Here is a 23,925-nt window from a genome sequence, read left to right as displayed (position 1 = left end):
AGATATCGACATTGGCTTTCAGAGATCAGGCACTTTAATGTTGCATATACACCAGCGTGGTAGGGACGGCAAAAACGCGGTATTCGCGCGTAGTTGGATGCTTGAACATTTGAGTTCACTCGCTTCATTCGCGCGTGAAATTCTAGTCATTCGAGAAATTCACACGAAAATTTGCGTTATTGGGAGGGGCTTCTGCGACTCTGCGGAGACTCCACCAGCTTCCTGTAATCACATCACTACTACAGCAAGGTCCTGATTGGTTATCGCGGCGTAGAAATCCGGCGAAGTTCCGACTTTTCAACTCTCCGCAATGCTCAATTCGCGCGGAATCCGCGTGTAACCGCATCTTTGCATTGACTTAACATGTAAATCACCCCCGCTTGCCGCCTCTACCGCGGCTGGTGTAAACGCAGCATAAGACGTTTTGAAAAGGTATCGTCCCAGTGACAACTTTTGTATGATTTTTTTCTGATAGAGTACTGCATTGTTTAGCAGATTGGCATTTTTACCAACTAAAGCATTCAGGATATGTCAAGGCATGGATTTAACTAGGTTTTAATGATTAATCTAGGTTAAAGGCACAATGTAATTTTCACAACTGGAGGCCACTAAACAACAACGTTGTAGCTTGATGATGCTGTGAGAGTAAATTAAACAATGGGAGTTGTTGTCTTCACCTACATTATCAATCTGACAAGACAAATAAAGTTTTGTAACATCTACATTATAATGTAAGCCCACAGTGTTGCTTGATAGAAGCAATAACAGAGTGGCATGCTGGACGCTTCAAGTACTGTACTACTTCCTCATATGGCGATGCGCAAATTCATTGGCGTATGACATCAAAGTATCACAAAAACGGTACCATAGTAATGCTATTGAATGATGTTGTGATACTTTGATGTCACTGGCCGATTTGTCTGCGTAGTGCCACATGAAGTTAAACGCATCTATGGTTTCCATGGCAGCAAAAGTGGAAATTAAGGATAACCTGGACATGACCCCATGTGACCCTATATACAAAATGTACAAAATATACACTGTGTTTGAGGTTTTTGAATAATGTAATGCAAAAATTTTACATATTGTGCCTTTAAAAAGAATAGAAATCCCCTCTTGTAAAAAAGAAGCTGTGTGGCTCCTAACATTAAAATGTTACACCATATTGTAAATATGAATTCCCAGCCTTCATTTCCATTTCTCTTCAGATTCGCTAAGTTTCTGCACAGCGGTTCCCACGTCACTTCAGAGGAGCTGCAGAGTCATGAGAGTCATTATGGGGTTGGTGGGGCGTTTCATGAAGACTTGCTGTTTAACAGCAGCTCCAGCGACGTCCATCCTCCAATCGCAGAGGAGGATCACACTGATGATGAGCTACACAGAAACAATCCTCCATTCCAAAACAACCTCCCTGGGCCCTCTGAATACAACCCCCCTATCTGTCCTTATCCTCCTATAAACTACAGCCCTCAACCAGAACCCATGGATGTAGAAGACCAGGACTTCTTCTGAATCTTTGCCAGATGATCATTTTTAAGTCATTTTATTTAAAGAGACTCTTTGAATCCCCAATATTTATAAAGTAGGTAAGCATGAATCTAAGGAAACATAGTAAGTCCATAATGATTTGTAAAATAGTGTTTCTCTCATTTGTATATTTAAATGATCTCAATGAGACAATGTGGGTGGTTATTGTCTTAGCAGTGGACCTGAATTTTATTTGAATTCCCGTGTGATACATCAGTATTTCCCAATCCTGGAGTGCCTAATACTGCACATTTTTTGTGTCATATCTAATTCAGAAGATCGATTATCTGTCACTGATGTACTGATGAATCAAACCAGGCAGGTAACATAAGGAAGTCATCCAAAATGTGTATTGTTTGGGAATGTCTGGATTAGGAAACACTATGATACACCAGGTTATAACCACTGCATCATACATGTATGATAATATTGTTAATGTGCTGATCTCAGGTATAAAAGACCATCTGGACAACCTCTTAGTTACTGTACTAATATATATTTTTCACCAGTAAAAAATTATTATAATGGCATTTTCTACTTTAAGCAAACAGTGCCCTCTGGTGTCAATTGAAGGAGTAGTTCAACTATAAATAAACTTTTGGGCAAGTGCTCATGGCCATGTTAGAACCCTGAATGTAGTAGTTGTAAATAGGGACTGGTAGTGTCAAATGTAGATATAAAATGATATGAAAAGCACCATGTATGTATAGTTAAAGTAGTCCATATCCGCTTGGGGCTGTAAATCTTCTGAATATATTTATGTATTTGCTTCTGAAGTTATTGATTTCTGTACTTTTATAACATTTTGGGTATATCAAATTCATTTTTGTTGTGTAAAGCAGAGCACAACATTCTTAACTTTTAAAACTCAACTTCTGTTGTGTTTAGTCATTTGAAAAAACATTTGGTTACATTTTTTGTGATCTAGCCTTTTAAAATAAACTATGAAATGCAAGACATGCATTGGACAAAGAGTGGATGTTTATTTTTTAAAAAGTATATGTTTTTATAAACAGCTGGTTATGTTTTAAAGTTGAATCTTTTTATATTATCATATTAATTAAAGACAGATGGCTTTTAAAAATCTGCAAGAATGTTGTATTATTTCATCATATCACAGCATATACATACTGTATATCAAACCACCAGCTTGATGTTCTGGGGGAAAAAAATATATATATATATACTAAAATATAAATATATAACCGATATCAGATATATACATATTTTTATTATTTATATTTATTTAAATATTTTATTAAATATTTTTAATTTTTTTCCAGAACAGAAGAGGTCACTCATATACAAACAGTATACATATACATATACAGTGTGTTACAGAAATATTTGAGCTTCACTGATGTATTGGCCGGTAAAAGCAATTTTTTACACACACACACACACACACACACACACACATTTTTTTTATGATTATTCCTGTTAAAGGCAAGGCGTACGATCTCTAAACGCCAATGTTGACATTTGAAATCACCTACACAAACACGCCCCTACCCCATTAGAATCTGGACCTTCAACCGCCCCACACATACGCAACCCAGGCAACGATGTTGGTTAGTAGACACGCCCCTTACTGCTGATTGGCTACAAGTGTGTTTTGTTACTCGGCCCGACTCCCTTTTCCAAAGTGTTTTTTTTTTTTAAAGCATGCACCCCACCTTTAATTAAAGAATCATTTCCAGCTTGATGTTCAGTGTTGATAGTAATTAATTGAATATTATTAATTCAGAAATACTATTTTAATATTAAGACCAATTACTTTGAAGTTGCTGAAATAGAGAAAAAGTTTTTATTAGCATTCATTTTAAACGGGACATTTCACAAGACGTTTTTAAGATGAAAAATAATTATTTGGTGTCTCCAGAGTACGTATGTGAACTAGCTCAAAATAACATATAGATAATTTATTATAACGTTAAAATTGACACTTTGTAGTAGCAAAAATGAACCGTTTTTTTATGCAAATGATCTGATATCTGCACTAAATGGCAGTGCTGTGGTTGGATAGTGCAGATTAAGGGGCGGTATTATCCCCTTCTGACATCACAAGGGGAGCCACATTTCAGTGACTTATTTTTTCACATGCTGGCAAAGAATGGTTTACCAAAACTAAGTCACTGGGTTGATCTTTTTCACATTTTCTATATTGACAGAAGCCCCCAATTATGGCACTTAAACATGGAAAAAGTCAGTTCATTATATGTTCCCTTTAAAGAAAGTATTAAAGGTTAAACAATGAAATTATAAGCAGACATCACTACTAATAATCGGTTATATCGGTAGAGAAATGGATCTCTACAAAATATTATCCTCATATACTGGGTTTTACCATCTTGACCCTAGATAATGGTACACACCTACAAAAAAACGGAGCAAGTAACATATTTTATTAAATACAGATTTAATTTACATTTGGTCACAAGTTATATTGAAGTATGATTACCAAAGACCTTGTTGAAACACTGAATCACAGGAATATTACGCTGAAGCTGGGCTACATTACAAACAACTACATAAATCTCACCATAGTTGGGACATTCAAGCAGTAAGTCAGTACAAATATACGCAGGGCCTGAGATGGAGGGCCATTGCCCACTAATAATGAAATCCTGGCAGTGCAAAGCATATTAATTCTATTGCCTCTGCAAACGAAAACTGGCTTGTAACAATATACCCATCAATACGTTTTCAGTTCAAAATCATCATAATTCTCACCCTTTACACCGCACAGACTTAACATGAAGCCATTTACCAATATAGATAATTTTATGTTTTATTCTGTGCTATTGGGGGTATTGAGTTATCTACTTTTTCTACAGATGGTGGTAATTGTTCCATGGGATCTGTGTTTTGAGGAACAGATGCCCCAGCAGCAGGTTTTTGTGATGAGGAGGCAATCTCGGTTGGACTTAATGTAGTAGGTGGAGTAGATGAAGATCCATCAGCAGGTGGCGATGATGAGGTCTGCTCACTTGTGCCCTACAGGATGAGAATATATTACTGCATTTATCAACAAACTCAAAATTAATATTTAAAATAACATAGTGAGTTGATAAAATGTGTGACTCCATTTGTGAACACCCTGCTGATTTACTATTTATTACATAAACTCATGCTACGTAATGTATAAAGAACATTCAGTGAAAATATAACCTTGATATCTTTACTGAAGTGAAGTAAGGTCATGTCTTTGAAATCAAGATTATAAGATCTTTACCTGGATTTCACAGACACATATGAGGCCAGAACAGTAGGCTAAATCTTATCAAATGTGTAGAAAAATTAATAGATCAAATTCTGTCCCATTTACTCACCCTTAAATGGACACTCCACTTTTTTTGAAAATATGCTAATTGTCCAGCTCCCATAGAGTTAAACATTTAATTTTTACTGTTTTGGAATCCATTCAGCCGATCTCTGGGTCTGGCGGTACCACTTTTAGCATAGTTTAGCATAATCCAGTGAATCGGATTAGACCATTAGCATCCTGCTAAAAAATAACTAAAGAGTTTCGATATTTAAAACTTGACTCTTCTGTAGTTACATTGTGTACTAAGACCGACAGAAAATTAAAAGTTGTGATTTTCTAGGAAGATATGGCTAGGAACTATACTCTCATTCTGGCGTAATAATCAAGGACTTTGATGCCGTTACATGGCTGCAGGAGGCGCAATGATATTATGCAGTGCCCGAAAGTTGTCCCCTTTGTAACGTTCAATAGCAGGGGACTATTTTCGGGCACTGCATAATATCATTACGCCTCCTGCAGCCATGTTAAATCACAACTTTTAATTTTCTGTCGGTCTTAGTACACGATGTAACTACAGAAGTCAAGTTTTAAATTGGAAAAATATTGAAACTCTTATTATGTTATTTTTGAGCGTGATGCTAATGGTCTAATCAGATTCAATGGATTATGCTAAGCTATGCTAAAAGTGGTACCGCCAGACCCGGAGATCAGCTGAATGGATTCAAAAATGGTAAAAAAAAAACTCTAAGGGAGCTGGAAAAGGAGCACGTTTTCAAAAATGTGGAGTGTCCCTTTAAGTTGTTCCAATCGTGTTTAAACTTTAAAAAGATAAAAGTGTACTTCAATTGGTAACACTTAAAAAAATATTTTTTCAACCTAAAAGTGAAACTAAAGTAAAATTGTAAGTTGAAAAAAAAAATTTGTACGTTTTACCAATTGATCCAACTTTTTACAGTGTAAATAACTTTGTTTTGCTGAACACATCGATGTTTTGAAGAATGTTCGTAACAAAGCAGATCTGGGGCACCATTGTTTTCCATGCTTCAACTTACCCGGTTGCCTTATTTTTTACTCAACATTTTTGAGTCAACTAATATTTGTAAGTCAAATCAACTCACAATTTAATTTTAAAGGAGTAGTCCACTTTAAAGATGGGGTCCATTGACTTTTTATAGTAGGAAAAAAATACTATGGTAAGTCAATGGGCCCCATCTATAGAGTGGACTACTCCTTTAAGGCTACCAGATAACTTTATATTTATTGAACCAACAAATAATTTTTTCATAGTGTATAATGGTGCCCCAGATCTGCTTTGCTACAAACATTCTTCAAAATATATTATTTTGTGTTTAGCAAAAAAAAAAAAAAAATATTACAGGTTTGAAACAATATGAGGGTGAGTAAGTGATGGCAGATTTTTAAATTTTGGATGAACAATTCCTTTAACCTTTATCAATTTGAATGAATAAATCACTTACATTTTGTCAAACAATTCCATAATTCATGCAACAAATAAACAGCAATTCTTGACACAAAATAATATTTTTAAAACAACGAATACAAATATTATCAGTGAACATGTAATTTACAATACATACCACATTATTGCTAAACATCTTTTAGCTAAAGCCTTGACAATCAACAAGTTTAGTGCACAGGAGAGAAATGTAGACACATGACAGAGATGCATGATAAAAGTAAGGACAACGAACAAACAAAAAAATGACAGTAAAGCATTTATTTCTGTAGGAAGAGGCTGATACAATGATAGTGTTAGTAAGATTCAAGCTGATGTTAGATGCCAAACTCTGCTACTAGAAAGCCACAGTTTTGCCTGTTATTATTGTAATTATTATACTAAAAGTTTAATAATGGCTTTAAAAAAAAAGAGTTTGACATCCTGGCTGTATACAGAAAGACAAAAAAGTATGAAAGGTGAAATCAACCAAGTGCATGCATGGTCTGGACATACTGACAAACATCTGCTCACCTTTACTCTGAGAAAATGGCAGCATGAATGCAACGAGAAAGAGAGTTATAAAATATAATTTGGCATCATTCACATTGATTTGAACAGTTGCATACCAAAAGCCAAGATGACAGCATACAGAAAAACAGCAGGAAAAAGTAAAACAAAATAAAGTTCATCTCCTTTCTCCATCCCAAATCACAAACTGTGCCACCATACCTGCATAGGTTGGCTTTCATTGCCGTTTTTCATCATAGCGACCGTATCTTTGATCTGATAGAGGGCGTAAGCGATGGTGACCCATGGGGATGCAGATACCACCCAGGCAGGTTTGTTAGTGTCCTCTTGTTCCTCTAAATGTCTGGTCTTTTTCGCAGGCATGCTGGTTTCTTGATTGGGCTGAGATGAATTCTGGTTCTGTACGGCAATGGTGGCAATAGGTACCGGACCGGAGGCCACTGGATTGTTTTGAGCCAGCATTAAATTATCTGTAAAAGATCACAGAGGGTTGAGCCTTTCTGGTGTTACCCGACAAAATAAACTCTGTTTTGTAAGAGCAAGAGGAAACTTACTTTTTTCTTCATTTTGACCTAACAACCACTGTATGAGAGAGAAGATCAGTAATATAACCAGCGAAGCCATACCGAGGCCTCTGAAGGTTAATGCAGAACCTACAGAGGAAATTTGCAAAACGAAAGGAAGTGAGTTGTGAAACCACCTTGATGCTGTCAGATAATCGTTATTTACATCAGCTTTCACAATATAAATGTAGTTTCATGATTGTAAAATATGCAAGTATTTAGTATTACAAACAGATTTATGAATTATTATTACTATCAATATTAGTTTAGCCTGACAAGACCACAATACTGTATTAACATTTCTTTAAGTTTCTAACTCTAAGTGGCGGTTCTTGACTACTTTACCGAGGAGACACAAATGCGAAAACTCATCATCATCATGTTTGTGGATCGTCATGACAAAATATTAGTATTTTTATAAAAGTATTTTGACATGACACGCAATGCACATAAGTTCCCATGATGCACCGAACACATATTTTGACATGATGAGCCACTAGGGTCGTAAGAGTATACCGGTATGACGGTTTACCGCAATATTAACATGCACAATTATCAAACCATGAACATTTGCTTATCCACAGTTTTGTGCAAAAAATGAAAGCAGATCTCACCTGCGCTGCTGCACATATGCAACTTCATTCCATGTGACTGTTTAGAGTCCACTTATACATGTATAGCTGAGAAATATGTCAGACCAGAGGCTACAAATTCTTATCTCTATCTTTCACCAAACTTTTTTTAAATCTGCAGTATTGGAATACTTTGGGTATCCGAAAATGGCCCTGCATGTTTTGCTCTCCCATTTATGCTGTTCAAGAGGAAGGACAGTTTGGTTTATTCTAGTGTTGTAGTCAAGAGCACCTAAACCAAGACCAAGTCATGACCAAGACCAAGACAGGCCGAGACCGAGACAAGACCAAGACTTAAAAGGGTCGAGACCGGTCATGAAATAAAATTCCGAGTCCTCTTTGTCTGAGACCGAGACGAGACGCAGTCGATTCCAAGACGCACCAAGACCTCTACAACACTAGTTTATTCTTGTCTAATCTAAAGAGAAATAGCTTACTCCTTATTTTGTTAAAATTGAAGATGTGCAGCTTTATTTTTATCTGTATTTTTTTTCACAAGGTAGACTCATGCTTAACTATAAAAAGTTTTTTTTTTAAGTTTGATATAATAAACCACATGTTTAACCCAAAAACCCTGTCTTTTCGTTTATTTTAGGGTCATTGTAGCTGATGATTACAATAAAAATTATTGTTTATTAACGTTTCAACAACAACATATCATACATTCGGGACTATAAGTCACACTTTTTTCATAGTTTGGCGGGTACTGGGACTTATAGTCAGATGCGACTTATACGTCAAAATTATTGATGTCCATCATATGAACCAAGAGTAACCTTTACCGTCTACAGCCGTGAAAGTCCGCTATATGCTGCTTCTGTATTTATGTTATTCAGTGGATTCAGTGATGCGGAATGACTTCGGGACCTTATTGAACTTGAACTTTTTGATTTGGCTTGTCATGTAAATTTAGCCTATTCAGCCTCTCAGGTATGTTCTGTATGCTATTGTGTATCGTGTAACTAACTGTTAATGTTACTTTAACATGTACAGACATCTATTCAGCCTGCTGTTCTGTGCTATTGTTTAGTTGAATAACTTGCCTTTCCAGATTAAATGTCTGTTCTTGGGCTTGGATGTTGTGAAAACATTTTCTAAATAAATGTCACGTATAGTCCAGTGTGACTTATATTTGTTTTTCAAAACGCATTTTTGACTGATGCGACTTATACTCTGGAGTGACTTATAGTCCAGAAAATACGGAAAATGGTTATAATTCACTGCTTTGACCAAAATAATATGTTTTGTGATAAACCCCCTTGTCGTGCATTTGTTAGGCTGCTGTCTTGCAGAGTTGCCAGCTCCACGTCTTGTTTTGAGCTTATACTGCTGTGGCGCTTAATTGTTTATGGCTTTGGCTCATGAAGGGACATGTTTTTGGTGTTAATAATAAGTTGGAAGGTGCCAGTCCCAATATTTTGATCACTGAGGTAAAGCATTTGGATTTATTTTGGTTTATCATCTGTTCGTTATTTTTGTGCAAGACCTGGCAACACAAGTAAGCAAATGCTAATGCATCTGTCATCTTCTGCATCTCGCAACCACAAGACCTTTTCCCCTTCTAGGCATGTCTTTTTTTAGAAGAGAGACATGTGTCATGTGCATTATGCACGCACGTTTAAATACTTTAATGTGGTTGTCACTAGCTGCATTTTTTATGGTTGTCACACCTGTGTGTGTGTGTGTGTACAGAACATGATTAAGCATTAAAAGGTGAAATGACAACCGAATTTATATGCAGTGTGTACAAGGCCTATATGATGCTGCCCTTTGTAGTAACAGTGACTAGAATAAAGTATGCATGAAGCACAGACATGACATGTCTGTGATGTCACATGGTCTTCGCTGACATACCAAAATGGTCGGTGAAAACTCCTCCAATCATGGCTCCACAGCCTCTTCCGAGTCCCAGGTGCAGGCCCTGCAAGATTCCCTGAGCCGAGGTGCGCAGGGAGGGCGGTACAGCTGCGCTCAAATATGATATGCATGCCGCCCACACCCCAGCATGTGTCAGACCTGAGTGACAGTAAATAAACATTCATGTTTGTGTTCTTTGGAATAAATGTCAGCAAAAAGTAATACAGTAGCCTACCTATATAGCCTACTTAATTATACAAATATTGATTTAACAATGTTTGCAGTTGGTACAGTATATGATTCATGACAAATACTGTAAATGAGCTGGCATCACTGCAGAAACACCAAAAACAATAGATAAACAGTGTTTCTTCACAGCAATGAAACACCTAGTCTGGGACTAGGATAAGCCCTGTCTGGGAATCCGCCCCTTTAAGTACACATAGCTGGATTTACACTGCAAATCTTGATGTCCAATTCCAATTTGTTGCCTGTATCTGACTTTTTGACAACACGTTTACATCATCTTTTTAAAATGACTCGTATCTGATATCAGCATTTACACTAAACACATGGCAAAACAATTCAAGGTAGACATACTGACCTAGAACAGCTTAAACCACAGAGGAAGTAAAATGTCACGATATGCAATGAACACAGACAAAATGATTATACAGGATTATAAAGCTTTATTTCTGTAACAAGACATAAAGCTTCAACATCGTAACATGGAGCTGTGATCCTCCATTGCTAAGGGTGTCATGATTTCGATTTTAAGTCGAAATCGATCGAAATTAAGTCACAACCTCGAACTTCGAATTAAAAAATGGGATCGACAATGCTGCCATGCCCCCATGTCACGTCCTGTCGGCTTGTCAAGCGGGGAAAAATAAACCCCTCTAAGGTGCCTTTAAAAACATCGGTCCCGCGGAACGCAATTTATATTTTAAAAACGAGGGATGTATTGCTACAACTCCTTGTTTGTCTCAGCTTGCATGGAACGCATAAAACTGAACAAATACGTAAGGATTACTACTTTAGTTTATGTTTAGACTTTGGACAGATGCGAGAGCGCGTGCACGTGAGACAGAGAGAAGCGCAGCTGCTTATGACGCACCGTTTTATTTCAGATGCTAGGAGGAGTCCAAGACGCGCGCATTAAGTCCACCTGCGTGCAAGAAGGAATCCTCTCTCAACAAGCTCTCTCGCGTAAGAAAAGCCCACAAACCCCCATGCGAGGAAAAGCACGCAATGCGCATGTTAATGTGAAACTATAATAATAATAAAGGCATATAATTTTTTTGTCTTTAAAAAAAATTTAAAAAACGAGAATGGAATTGAATCGAATATGTAATCGAATCGAGGATTTTGAGAATCATGACACCCCTATCCATTGCGCTACTAAGAAGAGTCATGTGAAAAAAAATTACTAACCAACCCCTGGCTAAGACTTTTTCCAGTGCACTTATGTATTGCTGTTCTTGTGTTGCTATAATTGCTTCTATTGTTTACCTTATTCGTAAGTCTGCCAAATGACTAAATGTTAATGTACCCGAGTAGTCAGCGTCGCATTTATTAATGACGCATGACACGTCTTAACATGAAAATATTGCGGATGCGATGTGAATCCGATTCATATACATTTTTTTCGACATATGAATGAAGCCTGAAACCGTTTAAAGTTGGGTCATGTTGCTATTTGCTAATCGCTGCAATCTTTTCACAAACCCCACCCACTTGCCATACCATATGACCGGAAGTAAAGAGAGATCGTTTTAAGGAGGGGAGGAGATTTTCGTTTTTAAGGGCATATGAATTTTTTTTAAATATTGAAGCTCACAAATAAGTCATTTGTAAAACAAATACCACAATATTCCAAAACAAATGACAGTTTTTCATTACAATTTAATTGCGACTTTAAAGCAACACTAAAGAGTTTATGCTCTTTGCTCCCCCTACAGGTTGGAAGCGGAATTGTCCATTACCACTGTCGTAAATAATTTAGCCTACTGCAGCAAAGCTGGCTCTGATTGGATTGTAGGTCTGCCGTAAAGCAAGTTTTTTTAGTTTTCACTCGAACTACTGGACTGCGACCCGACGGTTGGAAACTTCTTTGATGCGGTTTTGGCCGATAGAGGCCTGCAAAGCGAATGTGAAAGTGCCGTTCACCCAGTTTCGAGTGGATGAACGACTGAAACTTTTTTGGAAACGTTACTATAAGATAAAAAAAACTCTTTGGTGTTGCTTTAAAGGGTTTTTTACAGACCTATACAGCCAAAAATGTTTCTTCTGTGGCAAATGTAGCAACTTTATTTTTATTACTGCACATGGAAATAACGAATTGCAACACCTGTCTAGTTTATTGCTATCAACCGTGTAAATATACGGTATCTACTACGGTATGAAATGTATTGCAAAATGCCACTATTGCATTGTACCCAACATTCAGCTCAGTTGAAAAGCTTGTTAACACCCTGCGAACCTGTAATACAGCAACAGGTTCTGCTTGTTTGTTTGTTTGCAGACATTCGTAATGATAATGGTGACTAAACTGGCTTGCAGAACCTGTTTTGTATCAAGTCTCAAAGGCCTTTACATTTGTACATCATCATCAGCACTGAGAAATGCACTTTACACAGTAAAACAAGAGGTTTAAAAACTATTATTTTCCAGCTCCCCTAGAGTTAAACATTTGTTTTTACCATTTTGGAATCCATTCAGCTGATCTCCAGGTCTGACGGTACCACTTTTAGCATATCTTAGCATAATCCATTGAATCTGATTAGACCATTAGCATCACGCTAAAAAATAACAAAAATATATTTTTCCTATTTAAATAGGAAGGCGTAGTGATATTACCGATGCCCGAAAATAGTCCCAGTGGTTACTTTCAATAGGGACTTTCAGGGGACTATTTTCGCGCACTGCATAATATCATTGCGCCTGTAAGAGCAGTTAAGTCCTTGATTAATACGCCAGAATGAAAGTATAGTTCCTAGCCATATCTACCTAAAAAAAAAAATCGCAACTTTTAATTTTCCATCGGTCTTAGTACACAATGTAACTACAGAAGAGTCAAGTTCTAAATAGGAAAAATATCGAAAGTCTTTGGTCATTTTTAGCGCGATGCTAATGGTCTAATCAGATTCAATGGAGTATGCTAAGCTATGCTAAAAGTGTTACCGCCAGACCCCAGAGATCAGCGGAATGGATTCCAAAACGGTAAAAATCAACTCTAGAGAAGCAGGAAAAGTGGTCCTTCAAAGGATGTCAAATATCAAAATTATCCTATGATTTACTCACCTTCAAGCCATCCGAGATGCACATTATCTTTCAGATGAAAACATTTGGAGTTATTTTAGTAAATGTTCTTGCTCTTCCAAGCTTTATAACAGTAGTAAACAAGGATCAGGGTACAACTTTTGACTTTGAAACCCAAAAAAGTGCATCCATCCTTCACAGAGGTAATCAACACGGCTCCATTGATTTATAAATGGTCTTTTGTGGGTAATCCATGCGATTTTGTGAGAAAAATATCCATATTTCAAACATTATAAACTGTAATAACTATCTTCCATGAACGACACCATCTTGGACTCATTTGATATTATAGTTTATAAAATTTGAAATATGGATTTTTTTACAACATTGCACGGATTGAAGCCATGAAGCCATGTGGATTACATATGTGAAGGATAGATGCACTTTTTTGGGCTTCAAAGTTGAACGTGGTTCCCTGATATCTGTTTTCTCCTATTATAAGCTATAGGAAAAGCAAGGACATTACTAAAATAACTCCAAATGTGTTCATCTGAAAGATGATGGACGTATGCATTTCAGATTGCTTGACGGTGGGTAAATCATGGGGTAATTTTGATATCGCTTTAAGAACTGACTTTTTAGAATCAACAGTATTTCACATTTCTTTCAAAGCTGCTTGTCCTCAGACAAACTCAAATGTCGTCAGTTAAACAGGGTAGCGTTCCAATCCAAACACATCCTGTTTGAAAAACCAACAACTGCAGCCAAAAGTCTCAGTTCTTACCTTGAAGTACCTCCATGGGTAAAACCAACCACGCGTTTTGCAGGTAGGAGATGTACAGATAGCGTGCGGTGTTGCAGGCCAGCCCGATATACAGGACCCTAAAGAAGAATACAAATACAAGGCCATCTTTTATTCAAACACATGAAACACAATGCTTTTATTTTTACAATAGCTATGTCATGCTGGGTGCAGTTAAATGAGAGTCTTTATAACGCCTATTGTGTGTTGTATTTTAAGACTGGGTGTTGCATCGCTGGTGATGTCATTCTCTGTTCTGATGTGCGCATGAATGAGTCACTCTATCTACAGGAAGGGCCATCGAGACTTCTCTGTGCTACAGCATTGAAATTCTAACAACAGGAACTCACACAACTCATGCCAATAAATTGAGATTTCAGATATGATTATACAGTAATTCCTTTTTCTTGACATTCCTGAAAGACAACTTTAAGAATGTGCTCTACCGATTTAGCTAAACATTTCCATTTTTTTGTGCTTTAATGGTAAAGTGTGTTGGTGGTGAAGTTTCTGTGCCACAAATTGAAAAAACCCCCCCAATGACTGCATATGAGGAACTCAGATGCAAAAGCTGCTAAACATAACCTCCATCAAAAATAAGATAACAATTAATCGCAACTAATCGTGTGCAGAATAATAGTAATCATATATGTTTGTGTTCGTGTATAATAATTATGTATATATAAATACACACACATGCATGTATATATTTAAGAGATATTTTCATGTTGTGTATATACATTTTTATATTTAAATATAATATATACATTTTTTTCTTAAAGCATACATACATATGGGTGATTCTCGTGAAATTAGCCTTATGAGGTGTCATGAAACATTTTGATAAAGAAAGTAAATGCTATCAAAATAATAAGCATACAGTTACAAACATCTCTTCATGTACTATTTTGCACATGATTTCAAATGACATCATACAAAACCAATTTTGTTGTTTTTTCCACATTTAAGGGGAAACTTTTCATTATCACAATGTGTCCATGACAGTAAAGAAACATGTGGTATTTGGTGATCATTGGTATATGTAGAGACAATAATTAGGAATATAAATGTGTCCAAGACCAATTTTCTCATCCTCCGCAACAATTTTCAATCATTGTTTAAGGCCTTAAAAAAATTATAATAATAAGTTGGAAGGGACATAGTTGACTGTTACACTCAAGATGGCTACCAGGTAAGCAGTTCTTATTTTTTCTCTCCAGATAAAAGTTGAAATTTTGTTTGTCAAAGTACCTAGACAACTTTTTAGTTATCATTACCGAAACATGAGTTTGTAAATGCATATATTTAATGTAATGTCATGTTGCGGTAATGATAACTTTGGATAATGATCATCTAAAAAATGTAAATAATTCTATAGAAAATATTTTTAAATCCTCTAAAAATAATGGTTATAGTTCAGACCTTAATCTTATATGTGCAAAAAAAAAAAAAAATGGCATCAAGGGCTTTTATTAAAATTTCTGATGCTGGACACCTTCTAAATCTGGATTTCGTGAGACTCACCCATATGTGTGTGTTATTAAACACAGCGCACACACACACACACACACACACACACACACAGACACACACACACCCATATGTGTGTGTTATTAAACACAGCGCGCGCGCACGCACGCGCGCACGCACGCACGCACGCACGCACGCACGCACGCCCTAAAATCACATCACTGGTCTGGTTCAGCTAAGGTTTCTTCAGTATGTTAGGTTAACTGAAATGCTCAGAGTTTTGACAGTGCAAGCATGAAGCGTTGCGTTAAACTACAGATGGTTTACTTGGAGATGAAAGGCATTTTAATATTGAAAGAAATATGCACATCATCTTCAAACAGGAGATCTTAACCGCTTTCTACATGGACAGCCACTCCAAGCTACTTTCAGGTGCAACTTACAAACTTTTGAAAGAAGCCATGCAAATTTAGACATGAATGTCTCCATACACAGCTCGGGCTCTGCCACACCCTTTCGCCTTTAGAGAGCCAAACCATTGATCCACGGGAGGAGAAAGCTAAGTGGATCAATTTCGGAGAGCCCAGACAATGCATGATGGGGCTAATGGGTGGATAAAGTTACAGTTCATGACCTCAAGGCATCCTCTCCATGGGCAGTAATGAAATCAGGCCACAAAATAAAGACCAGAGAGAACATCTCCTAACACATGGTTAGGCAAAAAGATTTCCATCTTTGTATGTTTGCTTTTATTGCAGAACAAAGGAATGTATTATTTATATTTTTTGTTTGTTTGCTTATTCTTAACGCCATTCCATCATCTACAGTATGGTTATATTGTGGCGATAACTAGTTAATCCATACACGTTCAGGGAGGGGCAACTTTGGCATCTCCAATTCACCTGAACCATGTTTTTGGCCAATGGGAGGAAACCAGAATACCCGAAGTAAACCCACACTGACATAGGAAGAATATGCAAACTCCACCTGAGTTATCTGGGGCTTGAACTAGGGATGCACCGATACCGATACTGGTATTGGCCTCGATACCACGTTTTCTAAAGTACTCGTACTCGTTAAAAGTCCCCCGATACCTGGAATCGATACCACTGTCTGAGAAATGTCTATGTTTGAGCGGCGTGTAAGGGGTTAATGCCTCTTGTGTTGTCCAAAGAGGCAGAATTTACAACAAATTGGAAAACTCGTCCTTTGTTTTTTTGTTAAATTATATGACTAAAGCTGTTACCTGTAAATTTAAATCATGTTTTTTTATTAAGTACTCGGTATCGGTATCGGCAAGTACTGAAATGCAAGTACTCGTACTCGTATTCCAAAAAAGTGGTATCGGTGCATCCCTAGCTTGAACCAGGACCTTCTTGCAACAAGACAAGGCAAGTCAAGTGCTACCCACTGAGCCACTGTGCCGCCCCATTTATGTGTGATACATGTAAATGCAATATTCTGGAAGTAAATGCTTACAAATGCTTTAATTAAATGGTATGCTCCTGTAGCTCAAATGGTAGAGCATTGGGTAAGCAGCATTGCAAAAATCATGGGTACGCACATACTAATAAAATGTACTTTATATAGGGAATCTGCCAATGCATAATATCTAAATCTATACTACTCATAGTCTCTTGATACTATACAGTGCTCTGCAATACTGCAAGGACAAAATATGTTTATTTTCATTAATGTCATTTTTAATGCTTTTTATTAGGGATACACTGATATAAAATGTCTGTGCCGATACCGATATGTTATAATTACTGATAGATCACCCAGTTCAAAAAAATAATTACAAAGCATGAGTTCGGATGCATTTCCTCCCCTATTTATTGCCCTTATCATCATCTGTTTTTTAAAGGCGGGGTGCATGATTTTTGAAAAACGCTTTGGAAAAAGAAGTCAGCAGTAAGGGGCGTGTCTACTAACCGACATCGTTGCCTGGGTTGGGTATGTGTGGGGCGGGTCTATCAAAAGAAAGTCCAGATTCTATTGGGGTAGGGGCGTGTTTGTTTAGGTGATTTCTAATGTCAACATTGGCTTTCAGAGATCATGCACCCCGCCTTTAAACAATTTGCCGATGTCCATTATAGGCTGGGATATTGAAGTATAGGTCTCTGCAGAACAAAAAAGGGGCTTTTTTCCAATTTTGGGGTGTCTTCAAACTGAAATAGGTGTTTTTCCACCTCTTTGTCTGAGTGGCTCAAATTGAGTGCCTTGTATAAATAAAATACATAAGCCCTCTCGATCCCTTTTGCTCGTTTTGTGTGTTATTTACATTAACTCGTTTTGGTATAAAATGGTTTATGAATGATTTGAGATTACTTTATAGATTTTGAAAAGATTACGCCAAATGATCTTGTTTTTGTTTTTTTTGGCACAATAAATAGTTTGTATCCCTTTAAATATTAATTTTTTTCTGACTGAATTACATTATTGATATTTAGTAGCGACTTAAAATTATGTCAAAATTATATGTATTCGTAAAGAAAATTATTTCATACGTCTGCACTTAGGCACTCAGAAAAAGTGACATGCTGCGTTCTTTTTTATTTCTTTATATTTATTTTTTGTACATAAATCATTGATCAAGAGAAAACGCAAAAGAAAAAAATAATGATGTATGGCTTTTCAGGGCTTCCATACTTTTTTGATTGGATGGTTAAAAACGACTAATGCATTTGGGAATCGCCCACTAAATTTTAGCCAATCAGACAAAGAGGCGGAAAACACCTATTTCAGTTTGAAAACGCCCCAAAATTGGGAAACACCTCTTTTTGTTCTGCAGAGACCTCCCTCTCTGAATATTGGTGCGTCCCTACTTTTAATGCTTATAAACAAGAAAAACATTGGCAAAGAAAAATAAAATAAAAAATCTTCACTTTCAATTATGCATATGTTGAACCATTAGCAAAACAAAAACAGAGCGTGCATATCAAGTCTAAAATGTTTTCTTGTTTATAAAGCCATTTTATAAAAGCAACTTTGCTGTTGTACTGATTTTCAAAATGGTGAATACTTGCAAGCTCGAGCATATACAGGGGTAGCAGCATCACAGTCGTAGTAACATTTAGCACAACCGCATGACTGCAAAAGTGTGACATCATCAACTTGATGATGCCTCTAGAACCTGTGAGGCCTATTTGATAGGGCAGAGCGTTATATATATATATATTCTTCGAATATTATTAAAGCGCACAAAATAGTGAAATATTTTCATCTCAAGATGATTTATATAGGGTGGGAAGTTACTACCACACAGTTGTGAAATACCACAATGTTGACAGAGGATGTGAGCAGACCTTTCGATGTCTGCTTATCGAGTGCACGGTAAACATCCTGAAAAAAGGCCTGAATCTTGGTTGTACAGTGTGTGCCCTAGCAAGGCAGTGCCCATGTAGAGCTTCGCCAAAGTCAACAAATAACAAGACACAATAAAACCTTTAAACTTCCTGTGCGTTACACCCCTTCAGCACGAAAAGGCCGGTCTTTACATGTGTTTAAATATAGGCGAGACAGAAGAGAGAATAATAGTATTGCTTTCCAGCAGATGCGCCTGGTTCTCTTCTCATAAAATATTCAGCAACTAGTACATGCATGAAGGCAGTGAATGGGCACAGGTCCAAAATACATAAACCACGACTGAAATGAAATTGTCATTCTCTGCCCTGTCTATACAAATATTTGCTCAACACTAATCCCTGAGGATATAAAAGCCTCTATCAGCTATAACTTTTATAGACATCAAGCTATAGAAAATGCAAATCAGAAAATGCATGCTTTAAGTTAATAAGGTCTATTAGAAAAAAAACTTACCTGATTTGTCCAACCAGCTCAATGAGTTTATGGCTGATGAAATAAGCCGCCACTTCAGACACATGGCTGAGCGCTGAACAGATCCCGAAAAGAGTGGTGGTCCCATTCAGGTCCTCCAGATGCCAGAAAAGGAAGGTGAACACAAAACCGTACCCAAACCCCATGAACCAGGCCACAAAGAGAACACTCAAACACCGGAGACCACAAAGGATCCGGAACAGTTCTTTTAAGGGTAAAGGTCGGGGGTTGTTTTCCGGGGACACGGGCGCTTCGTCCGAAACGGACTCGGGAGGGGATGCCTCCTGAACGACTTGAGGTATCTCCACGTCTCCTTTCTTGCACTCCTCCTCACCTGAATGATAAACGCTGCTGTCAAATTTAAACTGCGTGCCCACTATTAGCGCCAAGGTCATAAGCACTCCAAAAACTATAAATGCGATTTTGTAGTTCTTGTACTCGGGCAGGACGCAACCCTGAATGATCATCTTGAAGGGTGTGTTGTCAATCCAAATGCCCACTGATAGCATAGCGATTCCCCATCCCAAAGATCCCCACATCCTTTGAAGTCCATATCGGTCTCTGTGCTGTCCCAGGTAGTGAAGAGTGACCGTATCCACCATAGTCACAGCTGGGGCGCTGAAAAACTCCCCAAAAATGATGATCAAGAGTATTACCAGAAATATAGTGCTTACTTGTTCCTTACTATAGATTACTATATAATCGTTAGGTTTGCTAGTGGTCGTCTGCGTTGCGTTAGTAGAGGTAGATTTCGATGTGGCATGCGGCGACTCTGTCGTTGAGTTAATCGACATACTACTGTTTACATTTTCACTTCTAATGTATCTCGGATGAGGTCTGTATGCGGCTAATAACATCTGAGAGTAGTATAAATCCTCACTCAAGTATCTCCGTAGTCTGGTACGGTTACCAGATTGCGCATAGTTAGTAAAATTGGTTGGGGGTGTGATCGTAGGAACCCTAGCTACGCAGCTCATATCCGCTGGTTTGACGAAGCCGATAGCGAGGTTAAACACTATCCAACAGAAGACGGAAAAGAGTAAAACCACCTTTCCCTTTCTGAAGCGGTCCGCCACTACACCCCAAAATGGCGCGCTGCAAAACTCAATGAAATAACGGATTCCTACCAGCAGGCCACTTTGGCCGGGTGTCATTCCCAGCTGCTTGTAGTACACGGCAAGCAGGGGGTGTAAAGAGCCATACCCTGCGTAAAAGAAGAAATAGAAGATCTTGGAAATTAATAGACGATTGTCTACTCGAGCACAGCACCTCTCCATGCAGCCCATACTCTGAGGGGGCTCAGGTGGGAGTGCGTCTGTGGGGGCCGGAGGTGGCATTTGACTGGCACTGGACGGAGTTGTGTTTGCCACCTGTCCCAGGGACAGGGTATTAAATGGTTCAGACAAGACATATTTTCTCTTCTTGTCCTCCTCATCATCAGTAAGGATGGCCACTCGATCACTCGCCATTTCTGCAAGATAAAAACATACAGTAGGTTAAAGGGATTGTTCTCCTAAAGACAAAAACAAAGCTTGTTTGACCTTCTTTCTTCTGCATAACACAAAAGATATTTTGAAGATCATTGGAAAACAAACAACACTGGCCTCTATTGACCCCTTCATGGCATGCACACTGTTGTATATAGGTTTTAAGGGTAAACAAGGACCGTATATTAATTTTTAGGCTCACAATTATTATACCAAGAAGTTGTTACATTAGCAAAACATTCAGTACACAACAAACACTATGTAGGGACACTATGGCTGAATCCCAATGGTGCACTTAAAATGGCGACATGCGTGGGTGTGCGTTAAAGGACTAGTCCATATTCTTAAAAATAAATCCAGATAATTTACTCACCACCATGTCATCCAAAATGTTGATGTCTTTCTTTGTTCAGTCGAGAAGAAATTATGCTTTTTGAGGAAAACATTCCAGGATTTTTCTCATGTTAATGGACTTTAATGGACCCCAACACGTAACAGTTTTAATGCATTTTAAAATTGCTGTTTAAAAGGACTCTAAACGATCCCAAATGAGGCATAAGGGTCTTATCTAATGAAACAATTGTCATCTTTGACAAGAAAAATAAAAAATATGCACTTTTAAACCACAACTTCTTTTCTATCTTCGTTCCTGTGACGCGCCAACGTGACCTCACGCAACACGTTAAGAGGTCACGGATGACGAATGCGAAACTACGCCCCAGTGTTTACAAGTGTGGAGAAAGAGGACCGTTCCAACGTTGTTGTGTGTCGAATGATACTAATTAATGTCTTTGTGTCAGTTTATTGTTTAAAATGGTCCGCAAATGTGCGTTTTATATATGTAACATGTGACCTTTCCACGTCATTACGCAATGATGTGAGGTCGCGTTGGCGCGTCACAGGACCAGATATAGATGAGAAGTTGTGGTTTAAAAGTGCATATGTTTTATTTTTCTTGTCAAAAATGACAATCGTTTCGGTAGATAAGACCCTTATGCCTTGTTTGGGATCATTTAGAGTCCTTTGAAACTGCAATTTTACCCTGCATTAAAACTATTAGGTGTTGGGGTCCATTAAAGCCCATTAAAATGAGAAAAATCCTAGAATGTTTTCCGCAAAAAAAAAATTCTTCTTGACTAAACAAAGAAAGACATCAACATTTTGGATGACATGGTGGTGAGTAAATTATCTGGATTTTTTTTTTTTTAAAGAGAATGGACTAATCCTTTAAGTCTGTCGGGTGTCCCATTGGTCATTTTGGGGTTTCAAAAGGGTGCTCATGGGTGCCCCCTTTTCGATGGATATGCACCCCAAATGCGTGCTTTTTAGGACTTTTTTTAGGTGTTTATGGTTACATTTAGGACAGGGCCTATAAAGTCACTTGATCAGAGCGGTTTTATTTCCTATACTGACATATTTCCTGTTGAAACAGGAAGTTGAGGTTACAAATCATACTACAGTATAATTCGTGACTTGAAGGTAAGTAGTACTAATTCATGGGTGTGTTTTAATTAGAAATAATTTTTGTACACACCCATGCGGACAAGATTAGTTTTCAGTATTTTTGGTTTAGTTTTTCTGACTGTACATTTTAACTTTCATCTTGTTGAATAAGGATAACTACTTACAAAACTAGTCCTCTAGCATCCTTTTGACCTTAATGCCAAAAGACAAGGACCAATGGCTTTAAAACTTAACCTTTACATTATTTTTCCCACAAAGATTGGCATTAGTACCATTACACTGTATCTCTTTATGCTTTATATGTGAGGAGGATGAGTATGTACACAACATTATGGATTTAAAGAGTCACAGTTACAGGAAAATAAACATTCTGCCAACATCAAAACCATTATTATGTGTCCGAGTAAACTTCAGGGTGTTGTCCTAGGCTAAAAGTACACACCGCCTATTGTTGACACATCTATTGTGGTTTTAATATGAGGGTAATTATAGTTAAGAAATTAATTTTTAATCATGATTTAAATAAGCAAATCCATCACGTCCACGCGCTGTCATCGATTATGAGCCAATATTACATTTCTATACAATGCTGATAATAAAAATTGAGGCAATGAAACATGAAATCCACCCGTATAGCGTGTAAGTATAAAAAAGCGGCGTTTCTATACTTTGACTTACCCAAATGTGTGTTTGGAAGTTTGCGTTATTTCACCGTCTCGCCTTGAAGGAAGACGATCCCGATCATAAAGAGCCCGTCTCTCTCTCTATTCATCATTTTATCACCATCCTGGATTTCTGTGCACTTTTCATTTCCACCATTTCCATATTCCTTAAACAGCGATGTGTTGAGCAAGTTTATCGTATGGTTTATTTCATCCGAACTGACGTCAATCTCTCACCTGTCTGCGATCTGCGCAGCTCGTGGGGTGGGACGGCCTTTTCCAGTGATGTCATTTCAGCTGACACCCTGTGTCATTGTTAATATCAGTGTGTTTTTTTTCTTCAGATGTTATGTTTTTTTTTTTATATATAGTGTATGTTGCTATATTTTGTTGTCTGAGATCTTTCAGATTATGTTTTATTTTATTATTAATTAATATATTATTTAGTTCACTTTTGTGTGAGCTGGAAGTAGTTATGACACTGTTTATATTTGGTTCATATTTCAGTTTTTTTATTATTTATAAGTGTGTTCGCTTATCAAAAAAAAGGAAAACAATTTTATTTTGACCGGCAAACTTGAGCTTTTGCAATATGATCATGAACAGAAACCGTGATAACATCGCCATCTACAGGAAATCCACAATCCATCTTTTGTGAGTTCACAAAGGATGGGGGATAAGTGTCCCATATGAAAATGTCCACATCACTTGGCAGATATAACTTAGATATCACATTGTGTTTAGCTAATCGCTTTGAGGCGCGTTCTGCCTTTTCAGTCATGTGCGTTTACTGGGCAGTCCTTTTATGGAAAACCGGAAGCCTAAAGTTTGAATTGGTTGGATGATTCAAATATAATTCAAACCATATTCAGCGTCATTATTTAGCGTGTTTGTGTAAAGAGGAAAAGTTTTAAAGGGGCCATGTCACAAGACTTTTTTAAAATGTGTAAAATAAATCTTTAGTGTCCCCAGAGCACATATATTAGCTCAAAATACTATTGATAATTTATTATAACATGTTAAAATTGACACTTTGTAGGTGTGAGCAAAAATTTGCTGTTTTGGGTGTGTCCTTTAAAATGCAAATGAGCTGATCGCAACGATG

General features: G+C 37.4%; 2 protein-coding genes across 3 annotated transcripts in view; one reads left to right on the top strand and one right to left on the bottom strand.

Moving 5' to 3' along the window:
• Positions 1-2,603, top strand: part of nemp2 (nuclear envelope integral membrane protein 2) — a 29,050-nt gene extending 26,447 nt beyond the window's left edge. For both annotated transcript variants that reach the window (XM_073811973.1, XM_065252130.2), the window contains exon 9: positions 1,209-2,603. In XM_073811973.1, coding sequence (XP_073668074.1) covers positions 1,209-1,512 — 304 coding nt within the window. In that variant the 3' untranslated portion in view covers positions 1,513-2,603. The remainder of the gene's footprint in view (positions 1-1,208) is intronic.
• Positions 2,604-3,913: 1,310 nt separating this feature from the next.
• mfsd6b (major facilitator superfamily domain containing 6b) lies at positions 3,914-23,089 on the bottom strand. Its single transcript, XM_065252131.2, has 7 exons — positions 22,837-23,089; positions 19,190-20,678; positions 13,880-13,977; positions 9,832-9,993; positions 7,337-7,435; positions 6,984-7,252; positions 3,914-4,524 (listed from the first exon to the last, which is right to left on the bottom strand). Exons 2-7 carry the CDS (start codon positions 20,674-20,676, stop codon positions 4,312-4,314), a joined length of 2,328 nt encoding a protein of 775 aa, XP_065108203.1. The 5' UTR covers positions 20,677-20,678; positions 22,837-23,089; the 3' UTR covers positions 3,914-4,311.
• Positions 23,090-23,925: the final 836 nt, after the last annotated feature.

Source organism: Paramisgurnus dabryanus, chromosome 15, assembly GCF_030506205.2.
Source record: "Paramisgurnus dabryanus chromosome 15, PD_genome_1.1, whole genome shotgun sequence".
Taxonomy (NCBI): Eukaryota; Metazoa; Chordata; class Actinopteri; order Cypriniformes; family Cobitidae; genus Paramisgurnus; species Paramisgurnus dabryanus.
Note: the sequence above shows the minus strand (reverse complement) of the source record. Positions and strands in the feature narration are given on the sequence as shown.

Bases quoted from the DNA above. Each gene is read 5' to 3' on its own strand.
- mfsd6b (XM_065252131.2), bottom strand. From the start codon at position 20,676: ATGGCGAGTGATCGAGTGGCCATCCTTACTGATGATGAGGAGGACAAG. The intron at 13,978-19,189 runs GTAAGTTTTTTT...ATTCTTCTTTAG, and splicing joins GAGCTGGTTGGACAAATCAG to GGTCCTGTATATCGGGCTGG. The intron at 4,525-6,983 runs GTATGGTGGCAC...CTCATCCTGTAG, and splicing joins ATGAAAGCCAACCTATGCAG to GGCACAAGTGAGCAGACCTC.